The 16,785-nt window shown below is 34.9% G+C and overlaps 1 protein-coding gene across 1 annotated transcript; it reads left to right on the top strand.

Moving 5' to 3' along the window:
- The first annotated feature begins 656 nt into the window (after nt 1-656).
- LOC138347989 (uncharacterized) lies at nt 657-1,697 on the top strand. Its single transcript, XM_069296595.1, has one exon. It carries the CDS (start codon nt 657-659, stop codon nt 1,695-1,697), a length of 1,041 nt encoding a protein of 346 aa, XP_069152696.1.
- Nucleotides 1,698-16,785: the final 15,088 nt, after the last annotated feature.

The raw sequence follows: 16,785 nt of genomic DNA, 5'->3' as shown, positions 1-16,785 counted from the left end.
AGTTCCAGTCACATGGGAGCTGTTCAAGAAAGAATGTGGGAGGATAATGTTTAGTAGTTCATCAACCTTAAGAAAGCTCTATGACAGTCAATGAGTATTCCCTGAAGTTTGTTTAGCTATGAAGTTATGTTAGTTTCTCCTAGTATTTGATAGCTTGAACGAGGATAATACTGAGCTTTGTTGAAATCATCGAAGTATGCTACTTCTCGGTTTCTAATAGCAGGGATGAGATGAGAAGGTTCGTCACAGGAACCAATGGAGATCTGGAGGAGGAGTGTAGATCTACTACGCTCCCTGATGACATGGACCTTTCCAAGTTGACGTAACATGTCCAGCAGGTAAAGAAAAGCCGCAGAAAGAGAGGTATTCATGATGTTAGGAGGCCTAGGCCTCAAAATCAAGGAGGTTCCAGTCATGGAAGCCACATAAATTTTGGCGTCCATGAGCAGCCAAGGTTCAAAAAGGGGCAAGAAAGTTCTGTGAATTTAATTCATCAGAGGGGTGCTACACCTAAAGGAGGCAGACCTAATCCCAAGAAGGGAAATGGAGGTGAGGTGCAGCGTCCTAAGAAGAATTGTGCTAAGAGTGGCCGAACTCAGACTTGAGAGTGCAGACAAGACAAAAATGTCTGCTTTAGTTGTAGTAAGAGTGGACATATGGTCAGAGATTATCCACATAATAGAGGTCAGGTCGGAGGTAATACTCAGCCTAGGACTAACCCACAGGGTGCATCAACAGCCAAGCCTCCCAAGAGGAACAAATTCTATGCCATGAAGGGCATGGAGAGGCAGGAGAAGTCCACTTATGTGGTAACAAGTATGCTGCAAGTATGCTCAACTTCTGTTTATGCTTTACTTGATCCAAGGTCTACGCTTTCCTTTGTAACTTATCTGTTTTCCCTTACTTTTCAAATATTACCTGAAGTTCTGCATGATCCTATAGTGGTTAGTACGCCTTTAGAAGAAAGTGTAAGAATAGATACGGTATACAAGGATTGCCCAATAGTTGTAAGTGGTAAGACTATGTGTGCAAACTTGATTGAGTTACCCATGCATGATTTTGATGTTATTCTTGGCATGGACTGGCTTCATAATTTTTATGCTTGGTTGGACTGTCGTAGTAGAGTGGTGAGATTTTTCTTCCCCGATGAAGAACATTTAGTCTGGGAGGGGCACAATTTGAGTTGTCCGAATCCCTTTATTTCAAATCTTAAGGCTAATAAAATTATGTCCAAGGGGTTATTATATAATCTTGTGAGTGTTAATGATTTATATTATGACATTCCTTTCATGGACTCAGTGTCTGTAGTGATTGAGTTTCTAGATGTGTTTCTTGAAGATTTGCCTGGAGTGCCTCCCCTTCGAGACATTGACTTTGGTATAGACTTAGAACCCGATACTAAACCAATCCCTATTCCCCCTCATCGAATGGATCTAGTAGAACTCAATGATTTGAAGTTGCAGTTAAAAAATCTCACTGATAAGGGTTTCATTCAGCCGAGCATATTCCATTGGGGCACTCCAGTGTTGTTTGTAAAGAATAAAGATGGGACCCTTAGAATTTATATCAATTATCGACATCTCAACAAAGTCACTATAAAGAATAAGTATCCACTCCCTAGAATAGATGATTGGTTCGATCAACTTCTACGGTATAGTTTCTTCTCTAAGATTGATCTTCATTCAGGGTACCATTAGCTTAGGGTTAGGGATGGAAATATCCCAAAGACAACCTTTATTTCTCGCTATGGTAACTATGAATTTCTAGTCATGTCATTTGGTCTGACAAATGCACTTGCGACATTTATGGATCTCATAAACAGGGTCTTCCATGAATACCTTGACTCTTTCGTCATAGTATTCATTTCTGACATTCTCATCTACTCTAAGACCAAGGAAGTGCATGAACGAAATTTGAGACTAACCTTGCAGGTACTTAGGAAGCACCAATTATATGCCAAATTCAGCAAGTGGGAATTCTGGCTGAGATTAGTGACCTTCCTGAGCCATGTTGTCTCCGATCAAGGTGTAGAGGTGGACCCCATGAAGATTGAAGATGTTAAGAACTGGCTAAAGCTTCTTACTCCCACTGACATCCGTAGCTTTCAGGGATTTGTTGGTTACTACCGTAGGTTTGTGGAGGCATTTTCTTCCATTTCTGCCCCACATAAAACTTTGATGAAGAAGAAAGCCAAGTTTAAATGGACGGAGACTTGTGAGAAGAGTTTCTAGGATCTGAAGGACAGAATCACTTCAGCCCTGGTGCTTAATCTACGTAATAATGTTGAGAATTACATGATTTATTGTGATTCATCTAGGGTTTGTTTGTGTTGTGTTCTTATGCAGGCTTGTATGGTGATAGCCTATGCTTCTAGACAGCTCAAGGTTCGTGAAAAGAATTATCCCACTCATGACTTGGAGTTGGCAGCTATGGCGATTCCATTGAAATTGTGGAGGCATTATATATATGGAGTGCATGTGGATGTGTTCACGGATCATAATAGTCTATAGTACGTGTTAACAGTGAGGGAGTTGAAACTACGTTAGCGCAGGTAGTTGAGCTGTTGAAGGATTATGACATGAATGTGCAATACCATCCAGGTAAAGCTAATGTTGTGGTTGATTCTTTAAGTAGGATGATCTTGGGTAGTACAACCCACATTGAGGACGAGAAGAAGGAGTTGGCAAAAGAGGTACATAGATTGGGGGTGTTTCAGTTCACCATAGTTCTGAATCATCCCTTATAGTGGAATTCAGGAAGGATGAGCATTTTGATCCTGTGTTGATGGAGCTAAAGGACTTAGTGTTGATAAAAATGAATAAGTATTTCGCCTTGGAAGATGATGGCATACTTACATACTTGGACAGACTGTTGTCACACCCCTTTTTCGCGCGGCGGCGTAAGGGTTTTTCCAATTTAAGTGATGAAATTAATTAGGGGATTCTTTTAGCTTTTTCAGAGTCGCCACTTGGAATTGAGTTACGGTGTTCCAAGTCACCGTTTATTTAATCCCTAATCAAAAAGAAAATGACTCTTTGCTTGATCTGCGAATCAGTTCGGGTAAGGAATTTTATTGACCAAGGGAAAGGTGTTAGGCATCCCTCGAGTCATGTGGTTCTAGCACGGTCACTTTATGGACTTTTATAACTTAAACTAATTTTTGAATATTATATTATTAAGACAACTGTATTTACCCTCATTCTTTGATTTATATTAACATATTTAAAACTGCACTATTTTATAAACATGTGAAGTTTTTACACACTTTCATTAATTGTTTATTTATTTTTCATGCTTTCAACATTTGCCTGCTTCTTAATTTCTCTCTTTTATTTCTTTTTATACTAATCTTTCACGTTTTTTTAACTTTCCTTTTGTGTTATTTGTTTACATTGATTTTCTTCTTTTTCTTTTCTTACTCTTTTTAATATTTTTTTAAAGATAATAATAAATTATTTTATATATTTTTAACACTCTACCTTTTGTATTTTTTCATTTTTAAAGTATTTATTTTTTCTTTTTACTTTTTTCGTGTACTTTTTTCACATTCTTTTTATTATTATATATATATTTTATTTTTTATTATTCTTTTTCTAATTTGAACATTCCTTCTTCACTACTTTCTTTTCATTTCATATTTTTTCCATATTTTTCTTTTTGGTCATCAATATATATATATGTAGGTAGGTAATGTTTACATTGTTTTTGTTTTATTTTTCATTTCTTATTATTTGAAAGAAAAATAGTAAGCATATTATAACAATTCAATAATTATTTTTTCAATATAATATTCAATAATCTTCTTTAGATGATTATTAACATTAGCATTAAATAATTTGCAAATCAACTCTATCTCACAAATTTTCTCATTCAATATTATCCTAAACTATTTTTCTAATCTAGTATATTTAGGCACAAACAAAGAGATTAGGTTTTAAACAATTAAATTTATATTCATAATAAAGTATGCATAGTAAATATTATAAGGGGAAATAAATAAACAAATAAATAAATATGAGGCGTGTTGTCGGAATTAACTTTACAGATTATATGAAACATACAATCATTTAAATAATTTTTCTCATGCTTCGATTTAACAAATATATAAAAATAAGTTTTTTTTAAAGAAAAAAAAAGTAAAATATTATTAATTACTATGATTAAATAGGAGCAAGAAAGATTTCACCAGATACTAGCCATAAAGATTAAAACATGATACTATACATAATTAGTTCTAATTTTAACAATATGCACATATTTACCGTATTTCAATATTATAATGAAAAGGTTGAACCAACCTAGAACTTGATTAAATTCATAACATGAGAAATAAATACAACATAATCATGAATGTAATATTATAAATGAATTTTGAATAATACCTTTTGCGAAAATCAAATTCAAGGAAATGATATAATCCTAACAAGAATCCACGAACTTGAAACCGCAAAACTGAACCTCAAAACTCAACCTTTGTTTGTGATTTTCAAAAAAAAGTAAGAAGATGAGAATAATATATTTTTTACGTATGTGTTGCATTCTTTTTCTTGTTTTTTTCCTCCCTTTAGTTCTTTTTCTTGCCTCTCTGATGATGTCCCTTTTTTTTAAGTTTGGAAAGAAAAAGAATATAGTAGTATTAGTGTGTGTGTCGTGTGTTTGAGTGGGGGAAGTGGGGAATGGGGAGTGAATAAGTGGGTTTTTTTTTTAAAATTAATATATATATAAAATGATAATGATATAATTTTTAATTGTTTTGAGTAAATAAATAAATAAAGCTAAATGGGTAATTAAAACAAAAAAGACATAATTAAGAAATATTAGTTTAATTAAATAATATATGTAATATATATATATATATATATCCCTTTTTTTTAAACAATCAAAATAAACTTATCTAATAAAAATTATATTTATCTTGTTTATTTTTATATCTATTAAATAAACTTAATAAAAATAATAAAAAGTCAAAATATATTTAATTTATATTGATAAAATTATTTATGCTCTAAATATTGGTATTAAACTTAAATTTGGTCAAAAATTGCGTGTCTACAGTTTGCCCATCTTTGACTGGAAACACGAGGAGTTTTTCAGACAAAGAAGTAGAAAAAATGACAAGTTTTGAACGAACTTTTTTTTGAAAGACCAAAATTTGTGCAATCGAGTCCTTGTTTGGACATCTTACATATCCAAGGTGATAAGGGAATCAGGCCACTTGTAGTTCGAGGAGATAAAGTGATGAGTTGGAAGTTATGTGAGATTCCATCGAGGCTCCAGATCGCGGCTCATATCCTTACATTAAAATTGAAAACTATTAGTCAAAAGAAAAACGAATGTACAAACTTCTATCCATGCAGCTTTTCTCGAATCTTCACTTGAATTTTGACTTTAAGATATCACCTTTATTTTTGAGTGAATATCTTAACTTAAAATTGGAATGGAGGCTGAACTTGCCACTTAGACGGAACATTTGACATTCTTCAAAATGACAACTTGAAAAATGCTCTTGAATAAATGCGTGTTTTCTTGATCAAAAGTTTACTAGTAAAAGATGTGTGGAAATCAGGCTGCTACACGCACTGAAGAAGCTAATTCTAACCATCATGGAATTGATTATTCTAAAAAAATTGAAACTTTTTTCTTGAATTTCAAATCCCGGTCTCGCTTGAGAAAATCTGAGAACACCACAATCAAACAAAACAAAATAAATAAAAAAATTTACCATAGTTTTCACTGGGAAAATTTTTGTGAGTTATTAGCAAATATTAATATAAAACATAAACTTCGGCTAGGAAGTGTTTATTTCAGGAGAAAATAAAACAAAAATGTAGACAAGGAAGTGTTAATCCTATGAGGAAGTAATCTAATCCCATTTTTCATGAGTGTCCTGCTAATCCCATTATCCAGGAGGGTCCTGCTAGTCCCATTATTCAGGAGGGTTTGCTAATCCCATTATCCAGGAGGTTCCTGCTAATCCCATTATCCAGGAGGGTCCTGCTAATAAAGTTTTCAACAAACTAATAATACCAACGAAACATTGTGAATGCTATCTTCATTATTTGGAAGTTCCTTTAAGGAGAAAAATAATAATAATAAATAAAATAAATATTCCAACTTTCAAGTAATTGCTATTTTGATATATATTAGCCAACTATCATATAATATTCCACAAGTCTTTATTGTAGGGTCTCCATTTTGCTTGCTATAGACTAGGTTGAACATTTAGGTTCCTCGAATCCTCAATCTTGAAACACCTTGTGTCCCTGCTTCAACAAAGAAAATTTGTGAGTTTGAAATGGTGGTGGTTGGTTTGTGGTTCCATCTTTCGACAAGGGCGGCTCAAACACATATGACGCTTTGGTTGTTTCCAATGGTCAATACTTCTTATTGATTGATAGTATTTTCATCCGAATTTGCTTACTTTAGGGACCTAAATCAAACGTCTTTATCCCACAACACTCATTGTTTAGCCTTCATAGGATCAGAGAATTTTTGAATTCAACACTTGTAGACAGATTAACTCAGTAGCCTGATGCTTTGCCTAGTACCGATTAGAGACTTGGTAGCGAGTCTTGAAATTCCTTCATAGTTTTTTTTTTCTTTTTTTTTGACAAATACTCGACTCAAATACATACCAAAAAAGTGACGAAAAAAGTATAAGAAAATTATGAACTATATGAGAGTAAAAGAAAAGATTTGATGAAGACTCTTTTTTTTTTTGTAAGAACAAGAAAGAAAAATTTATCTGAGTGTGGAGCCGAGTCTACTGATCATGCCATGCAATTTGAATTGATTTCCAGACTTGGCTATCCAATCTATTTATCAACCATTATTGATTATTCAATCTTGATGTGGAATCCCAACACTTAATGAAGCCATAAATAATTTGAACCCTTATAGACTTTGTGATATTCACGAAGGCCTTTGCCGCTAAAACTCAATCATGTTAATTTCTCCAGCTCACGTCTGCCTTATGGTGCATGTCATTTTCACCAATAAGACTCTCTTATATTCAACTCCTTTTCGCCTTACGGTGCCCACTTAGGGTTTTCACCAATAAGACTCTCTCATTTTTACTCACATTTGTCTTATAGTGCCCATTGAGGATTTCTACCTGCCCTTAACAAACTTATTCTCGACATATCAAGGGTTGATGCAAAGACCTTTTTTTTAGATGATGGGGTTGATTTTGAGCTTTGAGACGAGAGACCGAATGAATAAACAAACGAATTTTTGCCCCAGTATACTACAATATGAATTTTTGGATTTGTATTTGGTTGAACCGAACCCAATATTAGGGCTGCCTACGTATCTTGCCGAGAGAAGAAACAGGTCAAACGTAGTTCAGGCTATTTTTTTAAAAAAATAAAGTCAAGGAAAGAGCATAACCGAGAGATCCCATTGAATCAACCCTTGAAATGTCGAGCCCAAACATAAGGGTTTCTAATGTCAAAACTCATTCGTATGTAATATCTTTTCACAGCATCAGCATTGATGACCGTTTCGGTCACTTTGCCTTCTATATCTGCTAAGTAAAGAGCACCATTGGGTAATACCCTTTTAACAACGAATGGTCCTCTCCAATTTGGAGAAAATTTTCCTTTGGTTTCAGCATGATGTGGAAAAATGTGTCCTCATTTTTAGCACAACTACCCAATAAAATATGGATGTTAGGCAAAGGAAAAACATCTTTTGGACTTGCCTTATTCAAATCACGATAATCAACTCACATTCGAACTTTGCTGTCTTTCTGAGGGACGGGTATGATATTGGCTAACCAAGAAAGATATTGAGAGACTTCAATGACTTTGGCCTCAAGGTGATTTGTGATCTCCTCTTTAATTATTACACTGATGTCGGTTTTGAGTTTTCTCAACTTCTGCTTTATCGGAGGAAAATTAGGATCAATTGGCAATTTGTGAACAACCATGTCAGTGCTTAATCAAGGCATGTCATCATAAGATGACGCAAAACATCTTTGTAATCAAAAAGGTCCTGGATTATATCGTCCTTTTGATGTCGAACATGTACACTTATCTTAGTCTCCTTAATAATTTCCTGATCCCCCAAATCTATCGTCTCAGTTTCACTCATGTTTGGATTGGACTTATTTTCAAAATTATTGAAATCCCTCCTTACTTCTTCAAATACTCTATCTTCATCATGTTCGATTTCTTGACTTGTTATTTCAATATTTGGTCGAAGATTAGATTGGATATTAAGATCTGGCGAAAAATTCTGCATGCATGTCATATCACTAGAATCGGCATATAGAAAGAACTGTATAAAAGAAGACGAACAAATATATTAGACTGAAATAAAGATGCAATTACATCCTATTGAAAAGGGAAATAGAATGTTTGAAATAAAAAGACAAGATAAAATCCAAATTACAATCCTTGAATGAATCGGATGACAAAAGAAAAAACAAGACAGACTACCAAGACTCGTCTTTAACGGAGAGAGGGGTGGCCTCCCAATTGCTTAGATTGACATCAGGGCCAATGAATTGCACATCTCTGTCGCTAGTGACTTCTTCGAGTTCCACCATATCAACCTCAACAAATAAATCTTTAAAATATTTGATCATTTCTTCGCTAATTTTCATCATTGGCTCTTGAAAAGATGATTGATAAGATTCTGTTGTGCGGGCTTTGATGAAAGATTTGTAGATTGGTTGTATAGGCTTGGTAAGTGAACATACATCTCTCTTCTACTTCTTTGCCTTCATTTTGTCCTCAACTCTAGGTTGGTAGCCTAAGCCAAAAGTACCGATGCTCTTTCGTAGACTCACAGGATAAGCTCTTCCTTGCAAGCAGATTCCTAAGCCTTTACCCGACTCAAACCCATGTATCAGCAATTCATTCACCACCATTACAGACGCGATGGGAATATTTTGTTTTGAAACGACACTCTCCTTGGGGACATGCTCAATTACCACTACCTCAGAAACTTGATAAACTAGTGCCTCAGTCTCATTATCCGTCTAGATAAAAGGGAAGGAAGAGTCTTTGTAGATTGAAAAATCCCCCTCACCATGGACAATTACCTCTTGTCAGTCGTATTCAAACTTAATCATTTGATGCAACGTTGAGGGGATTGCTCCAGCCCTATGCACCCATGGCCTCCCCAACAATAGATTATAGGACGCGTTAATATCCAACAGTTGAAAATTCACAGCAAAATCCACAGGCAGCACTAACATTCAATTTCTGTAGAGTTGATAAAGGTAAAATATTTGCTCCCGATCCTCCATCAATTAGAACTCCAGTGACATATGAAAGCTCACACTTTACGGTGATATGTAGGCCTTGGTTATGTCCTATACCTTCTTTGGATAGTTCATCATCTGAAAAGGTGATGCGGTTTACCTCAAATATTCTCCAGGTAATCTTCTCTAACTGACTAACTGTAACTTTACTAGGAACATGTGCTTCATTCAAAATTTTCATTACAGCCTTACGATGTTCATCAGAATGTATTAGCAAAGACAACAAAGAGATTTGGGCTGGAGATTTTCTTCATTGTTCCACCACGGAGTAGTCTGATAGTTTCATCTTCCTTAGGAATTCCTCTGCCTCTCCGTCAGTGACCCGACTCTTTATATGTATTTGATTATTTTTAATTTTCCTTAATTCCATCGGGACATAACATCTTCCTGAACAGGTTATTCCTCCCACTTCATCTATTTCTTCAGCAACTCCATCTCCCTTGTATGTCACGACTGTAGGTTCATAATTCCAGGGAACAACTTTGGGGTTAGTCATTGGGAGCTGGGATAGTGGCTTGATAATCACACGAGGAATATGGGCCCCTTGCACGATCAAGATAGGTTTTTTGGCCTTTTTTGAACAAACGATTTTGCCTTACTCGGACTTGCTCAAACATCTTCAAGGGCTCCTTTCACAGTTAAGATGTGTGTGTTTGATGGACTCAACTTTTCTAACACATTTTCCGCCCCTAAAGGCATTATTTTTGTTAGATCAACAACATTTGCTGACTTCTCAATGCCAGTTCCAACCCAAAGGATTGGCTTATACGGAGATGCAAACTCTTCATTACCCTTTATCATTTCTAGCATATTTGTTTTAGTATGCCTCGGCAATGGATTTTGATTGATGTTTGGTCCACTCAGACTTTCAACTATAATTCGATTAGAATCGATTAAATCCTGAATGTCCCTTTTCAAATATCAACATCTCTCTATGTTGTGCCCTGGGGCATTAGAACAATATGCGCAATGTTGAGAATAACCCAAATTTCTCGGGGGAGGATTCAACATCTTTCTCTAAATAGGGCTCAAAACATTTAATGTCCTTAATTTTTGGAACAACCTAGCATACGACTCCCCAATAGGAGTGAAATCATCTTTAACGCCATTTCCCTTTTTGTATTGTGGTCTAGGATTGAAAGGAATTCTAGCAGTATTTTGATGAACTTATGGGGGTGGTGGATGATTTTATGGAGTTGGTGCACGCCATTGTGGATAAGAAGGGGGTGCAATTGGTTGTGAATTAAAAACATTATATGGAGTGTATGGGACAAAATATTGTGGAGCTTTGAAAGGAAAATAGTGTTGTGAGGAATTACCTTGGACATGAGTCCTAGGGGCTGATACAATAGCGGTCACATCCTCCCTTCTCTTCATCCCTCCAATATTTCCAGAACCATTTTGAAGCACTTGTGTTGTGGCTTTTAAGGCAGCTTGACTTATAGTCTTTCCAGACTTTATGCCATTTTCCACCATTTCAGCTACCTTAATAACTTCAGCGAATGTCTTACCTACGGCAGAAAGCAGATAGTGAAAGTAATCAGGTTCATGCGCCTGGAAAAAACATCAATCATCTCTAACTCCTTCATCGGTGGTTTAACCCTAGCAGCTTGTTCCCTTCATCTGATAGCATATTCACGAAAATTTTTCGTGGTCATTTTTCTCATGTTGGCTAACGAGGAGCGATCTGTAACAATGTCAATATTATATTGGAATTTTTGTACAAAACATCGAGCCAAATCATCCCATGTGTGCCAGTTGGTGATATCCTGATCTATGAACCATTCAGATGCAATCCCTACTAAGCTTTCCCCAAAATAGGCCATAAGTAACTCTTCTTAGCCCTCTACACCCCACAATTGGTTGCAATATCTCTTTGGATGAGCTATGGGGTCTCCGTGACCATCATATTTTTCAAACTTTGGAGTTTTAAAACGAGCAGGTAAATGGACGTGAGGAAACATAAACAAGTCACTAAACGAGATGCCTTTGTGGCCTCCTAGTCCTTGCATATCTCTTATACTCTGTTCAAAACTCTTCATTTTCTTAGTCATTTCTTCATGTTCCTCATTCTTGACCATCTTCTCAATTTCGACAGGGGAACTATATTGATGAATGTGGGGATGAGAGCTTGGAATTTTAATGGCCTCTTCAAGAGTGTAACTCTGATCACGCCGAACATTGGGCGGAGGATCGTTGTTGGATTTGGGCACCATCATTGGCTGCGGGATGCTGTTAGTCGGGGCAGTTGACACAAAGAGTGGATTACTTATCACAGGCGTATTTGAAGGGCGCACCATAGAAGTTCCAATGACATTGGATGTGTTAGCGTAGGGGCTGAATCCAGGGGGATATATCGGATCGCTTGTCGACACCTGGATAGGGTGAGACATATTTGTATTAAAGTAGTCTCGGATTGAAGACGGTTGAGGTTGTCCACTCATCCAAGCCTCGTACATCTCTGCCATTTGTTGTTTTAACGCCCTTATATCTTCTGTTGTCCCAGTTTCTTGTGAAGTCATCTTGTTTTGGATCTCCTCATCATTGGCCGATTCATTTCCGTCTCTGGGGGCCATTTTCTATTTCCTTTTCGATCTTGTGTTGTAAGGATGTGATGCCAGTTTAACCTCAAACCAACTACCTTTAAGCTAGTATGTCTCTCTTTCTTTCTCTCTCTATCTCTCTCTCTCTTTGAATAGAGAAATAAACCGATAAGTGCTAAGAAATTATGCACATTGTATCCACATACATACTTCTAATATGGAGGACCTCATGTTTCATCCCGGCTTACCTAGGAATTTTTCTCTTCATTAGTTTTTTAATGTTTTATTATTATTATTTATTTATTTACTTATTTTTTTATTTATTTATTATCATTATGATTATCAGTTTTTTAATAGAAAGAAGAATGAAAAAAAGAAAAGAAATAATAATAATAATAATTTGGATCGAACTCCTAGGGTTGCCTACGTATCATGTTTGTCCCATGAATCAGATCTTGCGTAGTTCAAGAAAAATATTAATTATATTTTTTTTGCATGACATATGCACATAAGGTGACGAAAGCAAATTTTTTTTCATTCATTTTCAAATATTTTAAGAACAAGGATTTGAATAAAACAAAAAAAACAGAAGTACCTAGGACCTAGATAGACTCTAAATGAAATAAAATAACTAAAACGGAAAGAAAGAGAGAAAAAAAAACTAAAAATAATAATAGAATAATGACTACTAAGAAAATAGACTTGAAAAGAAATTGAATCCTCAAATCTCAATCATCTCCAAGACCCTTATAAATGTTCGCCAACACTTTCGGTAGATATGGAGCCAAAGCACGGTACTGTCGGCCCACCCTCTAATTGTTCTGGTGTAAATATCTAGCATAAACATTGTTGAGTTCATCCCTGAGTTGCAGTATTCGGTCTCTGGCTTCATCCATATTGTCGTAACAATTATGTAACCAGTGGTGAGCAGTATTGACTTTATGCGTCAAATTTTCCCTTTGTTCTTGGAGCTCTTCGATTTGAAGGTGGAGTGCATCTCGCTCGGCTATCCTTTGACCTCTTTCAATCTCATAGTCTGCCAGATAAGCAGTGAAACGCCTTGCTATTTCTCTTTCCCGTTCCATAGAGGCTTTAACTTGAGTTTGGAGTCTAGACTGTGCGCAGATAAGTTGGGCCTTTTCTTTCTTATACTCATCTTACTGTTGCTCCATAGCGCCTGTGGAAATGCCCAAGTCTTCTTGTAAGGTTTGAATGGTAGAGCGGTGTTTTCTAACTCTAACTTCAAATATCGCATCACGTTGGGTCAACTCCTCTTTAGCGTTTTTCAGGTCATTACTTAGGTTATCCAGAGTAGATTTGTAGCTTCTTTCGACTTTGAGGCGAGCTTGCTTAATCTTAATCTCAATTTCTGCTTCTCGATCTATAGGTCCTTTTATTGACCCTTCTGGCATAACCTTAGGAAGGGGCTGATCATGAACCCAGTCTAAGTATGCTGGTCCACCTCGCCTCTTGTGCGATCATTCACCATATAGTGGGGACTTGAGAGTATGCATCCCCCCAAATCTTAAATAACTCTGATTGCCTTAAAAGTATCTTGGGATGAAACTCATACATGAATTCACGCATATCTTCATTGGGTGGTATAAACTGGCGTCGCCCAATTTGTCGCATGACTCTAAGTGGCATGTAAGGTTGGACACCTCGAAGACCCATTAGGACAATGAATGATTGAAAAGTAGACATGTATATAACCTCGGCCGGTGGAAACCAATGATAATTCCACACAATCTTGTCAGCAGTCAGATTATTAAGATTTTGCTTCCAAGCTTCAATACCCTTCGGAAAACTATGATCTTTGATTCTTTCTTTGTGGCCTCCAATATAATCATTCCATTCTACTTTAAAGTCCACTGCATAAGGGTGATGACGAATGTGTTCAATCATCCATAGTTGTAATAATATATTGCGTCCCCCAAAGTAGTCTTTTCCATCCTTGTAAATAGTTAAAGCACGATAGATGTCTGCCAGAATCATTGGTACGAGGGTGATATTAGGCTTTTTCTCAAAAGCTGTAATGATTGTAGCTAAGTTCATGCTAATCTTTCCTCCCTTTTTTGGAAATACCATGATCCCCAAAAAAGACAACCCGAAGGCATCATAATTCTGTGCTTCCCAGGTCAGACAACAACCATTATTACGGAGTTTTTTCCATACACTTCGAATCCATCACTTTTGCTATATCATTTGCACAAAAATTCTAACGTAACCCATCCATTATCGAGACAACAACCTATATCATTCTCATTTATATGCAGTAATTCTAGAAACCTCCTCCCATTATTATGTTTTGGTATCATAGGCTATTCTTTGTGAAGATGTTTACCCTTTCCAATGAATGCCCCTAAAGATGTTTACCCTTTCCAATGAATGCCCCTATCTCCTCAAGGGTGGGGGTAAGTTCACAACAAGAAAAACGGAATACATTCCTTAACGGGTCCCAAAAATGCACTAGTGCTTCTATCAAATCCCGTCGTGGCTTAACATTCAAAAGGCTTCATCGAAATCCCAACCGTTTGAACACCATCCTCGTCCATGGTTTGTCATATTTTCATACCATGTCTTCAAGAGTGTCGGGGCGTTCTCCAATATCATGAATCGAGGTGATTGGTCCTCTCTTTGTCTCTTATCTCCCTTTCCATATGGATTCATATTTCCCTAGATTATGATAGTGACAAACTAGGCTTAATAAAATATATATTTTTTAAACAAGAATAACGGAAAAATCATACACACAAAAAAGTAATTTTATTATTATTTTTTTTAATAAAATATTTTTATTTTTTTAAAAAAGAAGAATAAAGTAAAAATCATACACAAACAAAAAAAATCTTTTTTTTAATATTATTTTTTGATAAAATGATCATACACATACACACACAAAAGAAAGCAATTTTTTTATTTATTTTTTTTAAAAGAAAAAAAATAGTTATTAGAGGAAGAATGAAAAAAAAATATACATATAAATAGCCCTTAAAATTTTTCCAAAACTAAAAATATTAATATATTCGGTTGTATTTTTTTTTTGTTGATTAAATTTTCAATCTTTTTTTTTATATAAAGAAAAACTTTGATTGTAATAATAGATTTTTCTATTTGTAAAAGAAGTATGAATATTGATAGAAAAACTGTGTTTAATAAAAGGATTACGTGAAAACATTAATTTGGTATTTTGCGTTATAATTAATATTTCATTATAATTTATTCATCTAAAGCTGATCAACATTTGAATAGTCTTCCCTATAATGCAACAAATAACACAAATAATGTACATGATAGTCTCAAGCAGGGATACTTCTCCTAAACAAACTCGGCCCTTATGTCGAGCTCCCCATTAATTCAACATTATGCATTACGCAGATAAACCGAATCCTATTAGGGATAGTAATTGTTGAGGCTTGTTTTACTAGGTAAACAATCTAATAGGGAAGGTGTCTAGACTAGCCATAAAACGAGCGGACTACTCGAGTCGAGAAGGGACAACTCACCAGTAGCAGAGCTTTCTGGCCTCACTGTTAGTTCTTCCCATCCTAAGACATGTGTTACTATAGAATCCTTCCCAGGAGCGTAGCCGCATCTCTGGTATCTCATGGCTCGGGAGCGTAATCGCATCTACGAATAAAGTATCTTAGAAGACTCAGATGGATGCACGAGGAAAGACAGTTATATGATAACTAACATATTACAAAAAGAGTAAATAAGCAAACAAATAACATATTATGCAATTAAACACAATATTCACAAATCGATAAGTACATAAATATATAATAAACTCATGTAGAAGTCCATGTTTACAAGCTCGAATTCTAGTCCCCAGCGGAGTCGCCAGAGGTATCACACCCCTTTTTCGCGTGGTGGCGTAAGGGTTTTTCCAATTTAAGTGACGTAATTAATTAGGGTATTATTTTAGCTTTTTCAGAGTTACCACTTGGAATTGAGTTACGGTGTTCCAAGTCACCTTTTATTTAATCCCTAATCAAAAAGGAAATGACTCTTTGTTTAGTCTTCGAACCAGTTCGGGTAAGGAATTCTATTGACCAAGGGGAAGGTGTTAGGCATCCCTCGAGTCCCGTTGTTTTAGCACGGTCACTTTATGGACTTTTATAACTTAAACTAATTTTTGAATATTATATTATTAAGACAACGGTATTTACCCTCATTCTTCGATTTATATTAACATATTTAGAAATGCACTATTTGATAAACATGTGAAGTTTTTACACATTTTCATTAATTGTTTATTTATTTTTCATGCTTTCAACATTTGACTGCTTCTTAATTTCTCTCTTTTATTTCTTTTTATACTAATCTTTCACGTTTTTTTTTAACTTTCCTTTTGTGTTTTTTTTACATTGATTTTCTTCGTTTTCTTTTCTTTTAATATTTTTTTTAATGATAATAATAAGTTATTTTATATATTTTTAACACTATACCTTTTGTATCTTTTCATTTTTAAAATATTTATTTTTTCTTTTAACTTTTTCATGTACATTTTTACATTCTTTTTATTCTATATATATTTTTTTATATTTTATTATTCTTTTTCTAATTCGAACATTCCTTCTTCACTACTTTCTTTTCTTTTCTTATTTTTTCCATCTTTTTCTTTTTGGTCATCAATATACAAATATATGTAGGTAGGTAATGTTTACATTGTTTTTGTTTTATTTTTCATTTCTTATTATTTGAAACAAAAAATAGTAAGCATATTATAACAATTCAATAATTATTTTTTCAATATAATATTCAATAATCTTCCTTAGATGATTATTAACATTAGCATTAAATAATTTGCAAATTAACTCTATCTCACAAATTTTCTCGTTCAATATTATCATAAACTATTTTTCTAATCTAGTATATTTAGGCACAAACAAAGAGATTAGGTTTTCAACAATTAAATTTATATTCATAATAAAGTATGCATACTAAAAATTATAAGGGGAAATAAAT

This window comes from Solanum lycopersicum, chromosome 4 (genome assembly GCF_036512215.1).
Source record: "Solanum lycopersicum chromosome 4, SLM_r2.1".
Lineage (NCBI taxonomy): Eukaryota > Viridiplantae > Streptophyta > Magnoliopsida > Solanales > Solanaceae > Solanum > Solanum lycopersicum.
Note: the sequence above shows the minus strand (reverse complement) of the source record. Positions and strands in the feature narration are given on the sequence as shown.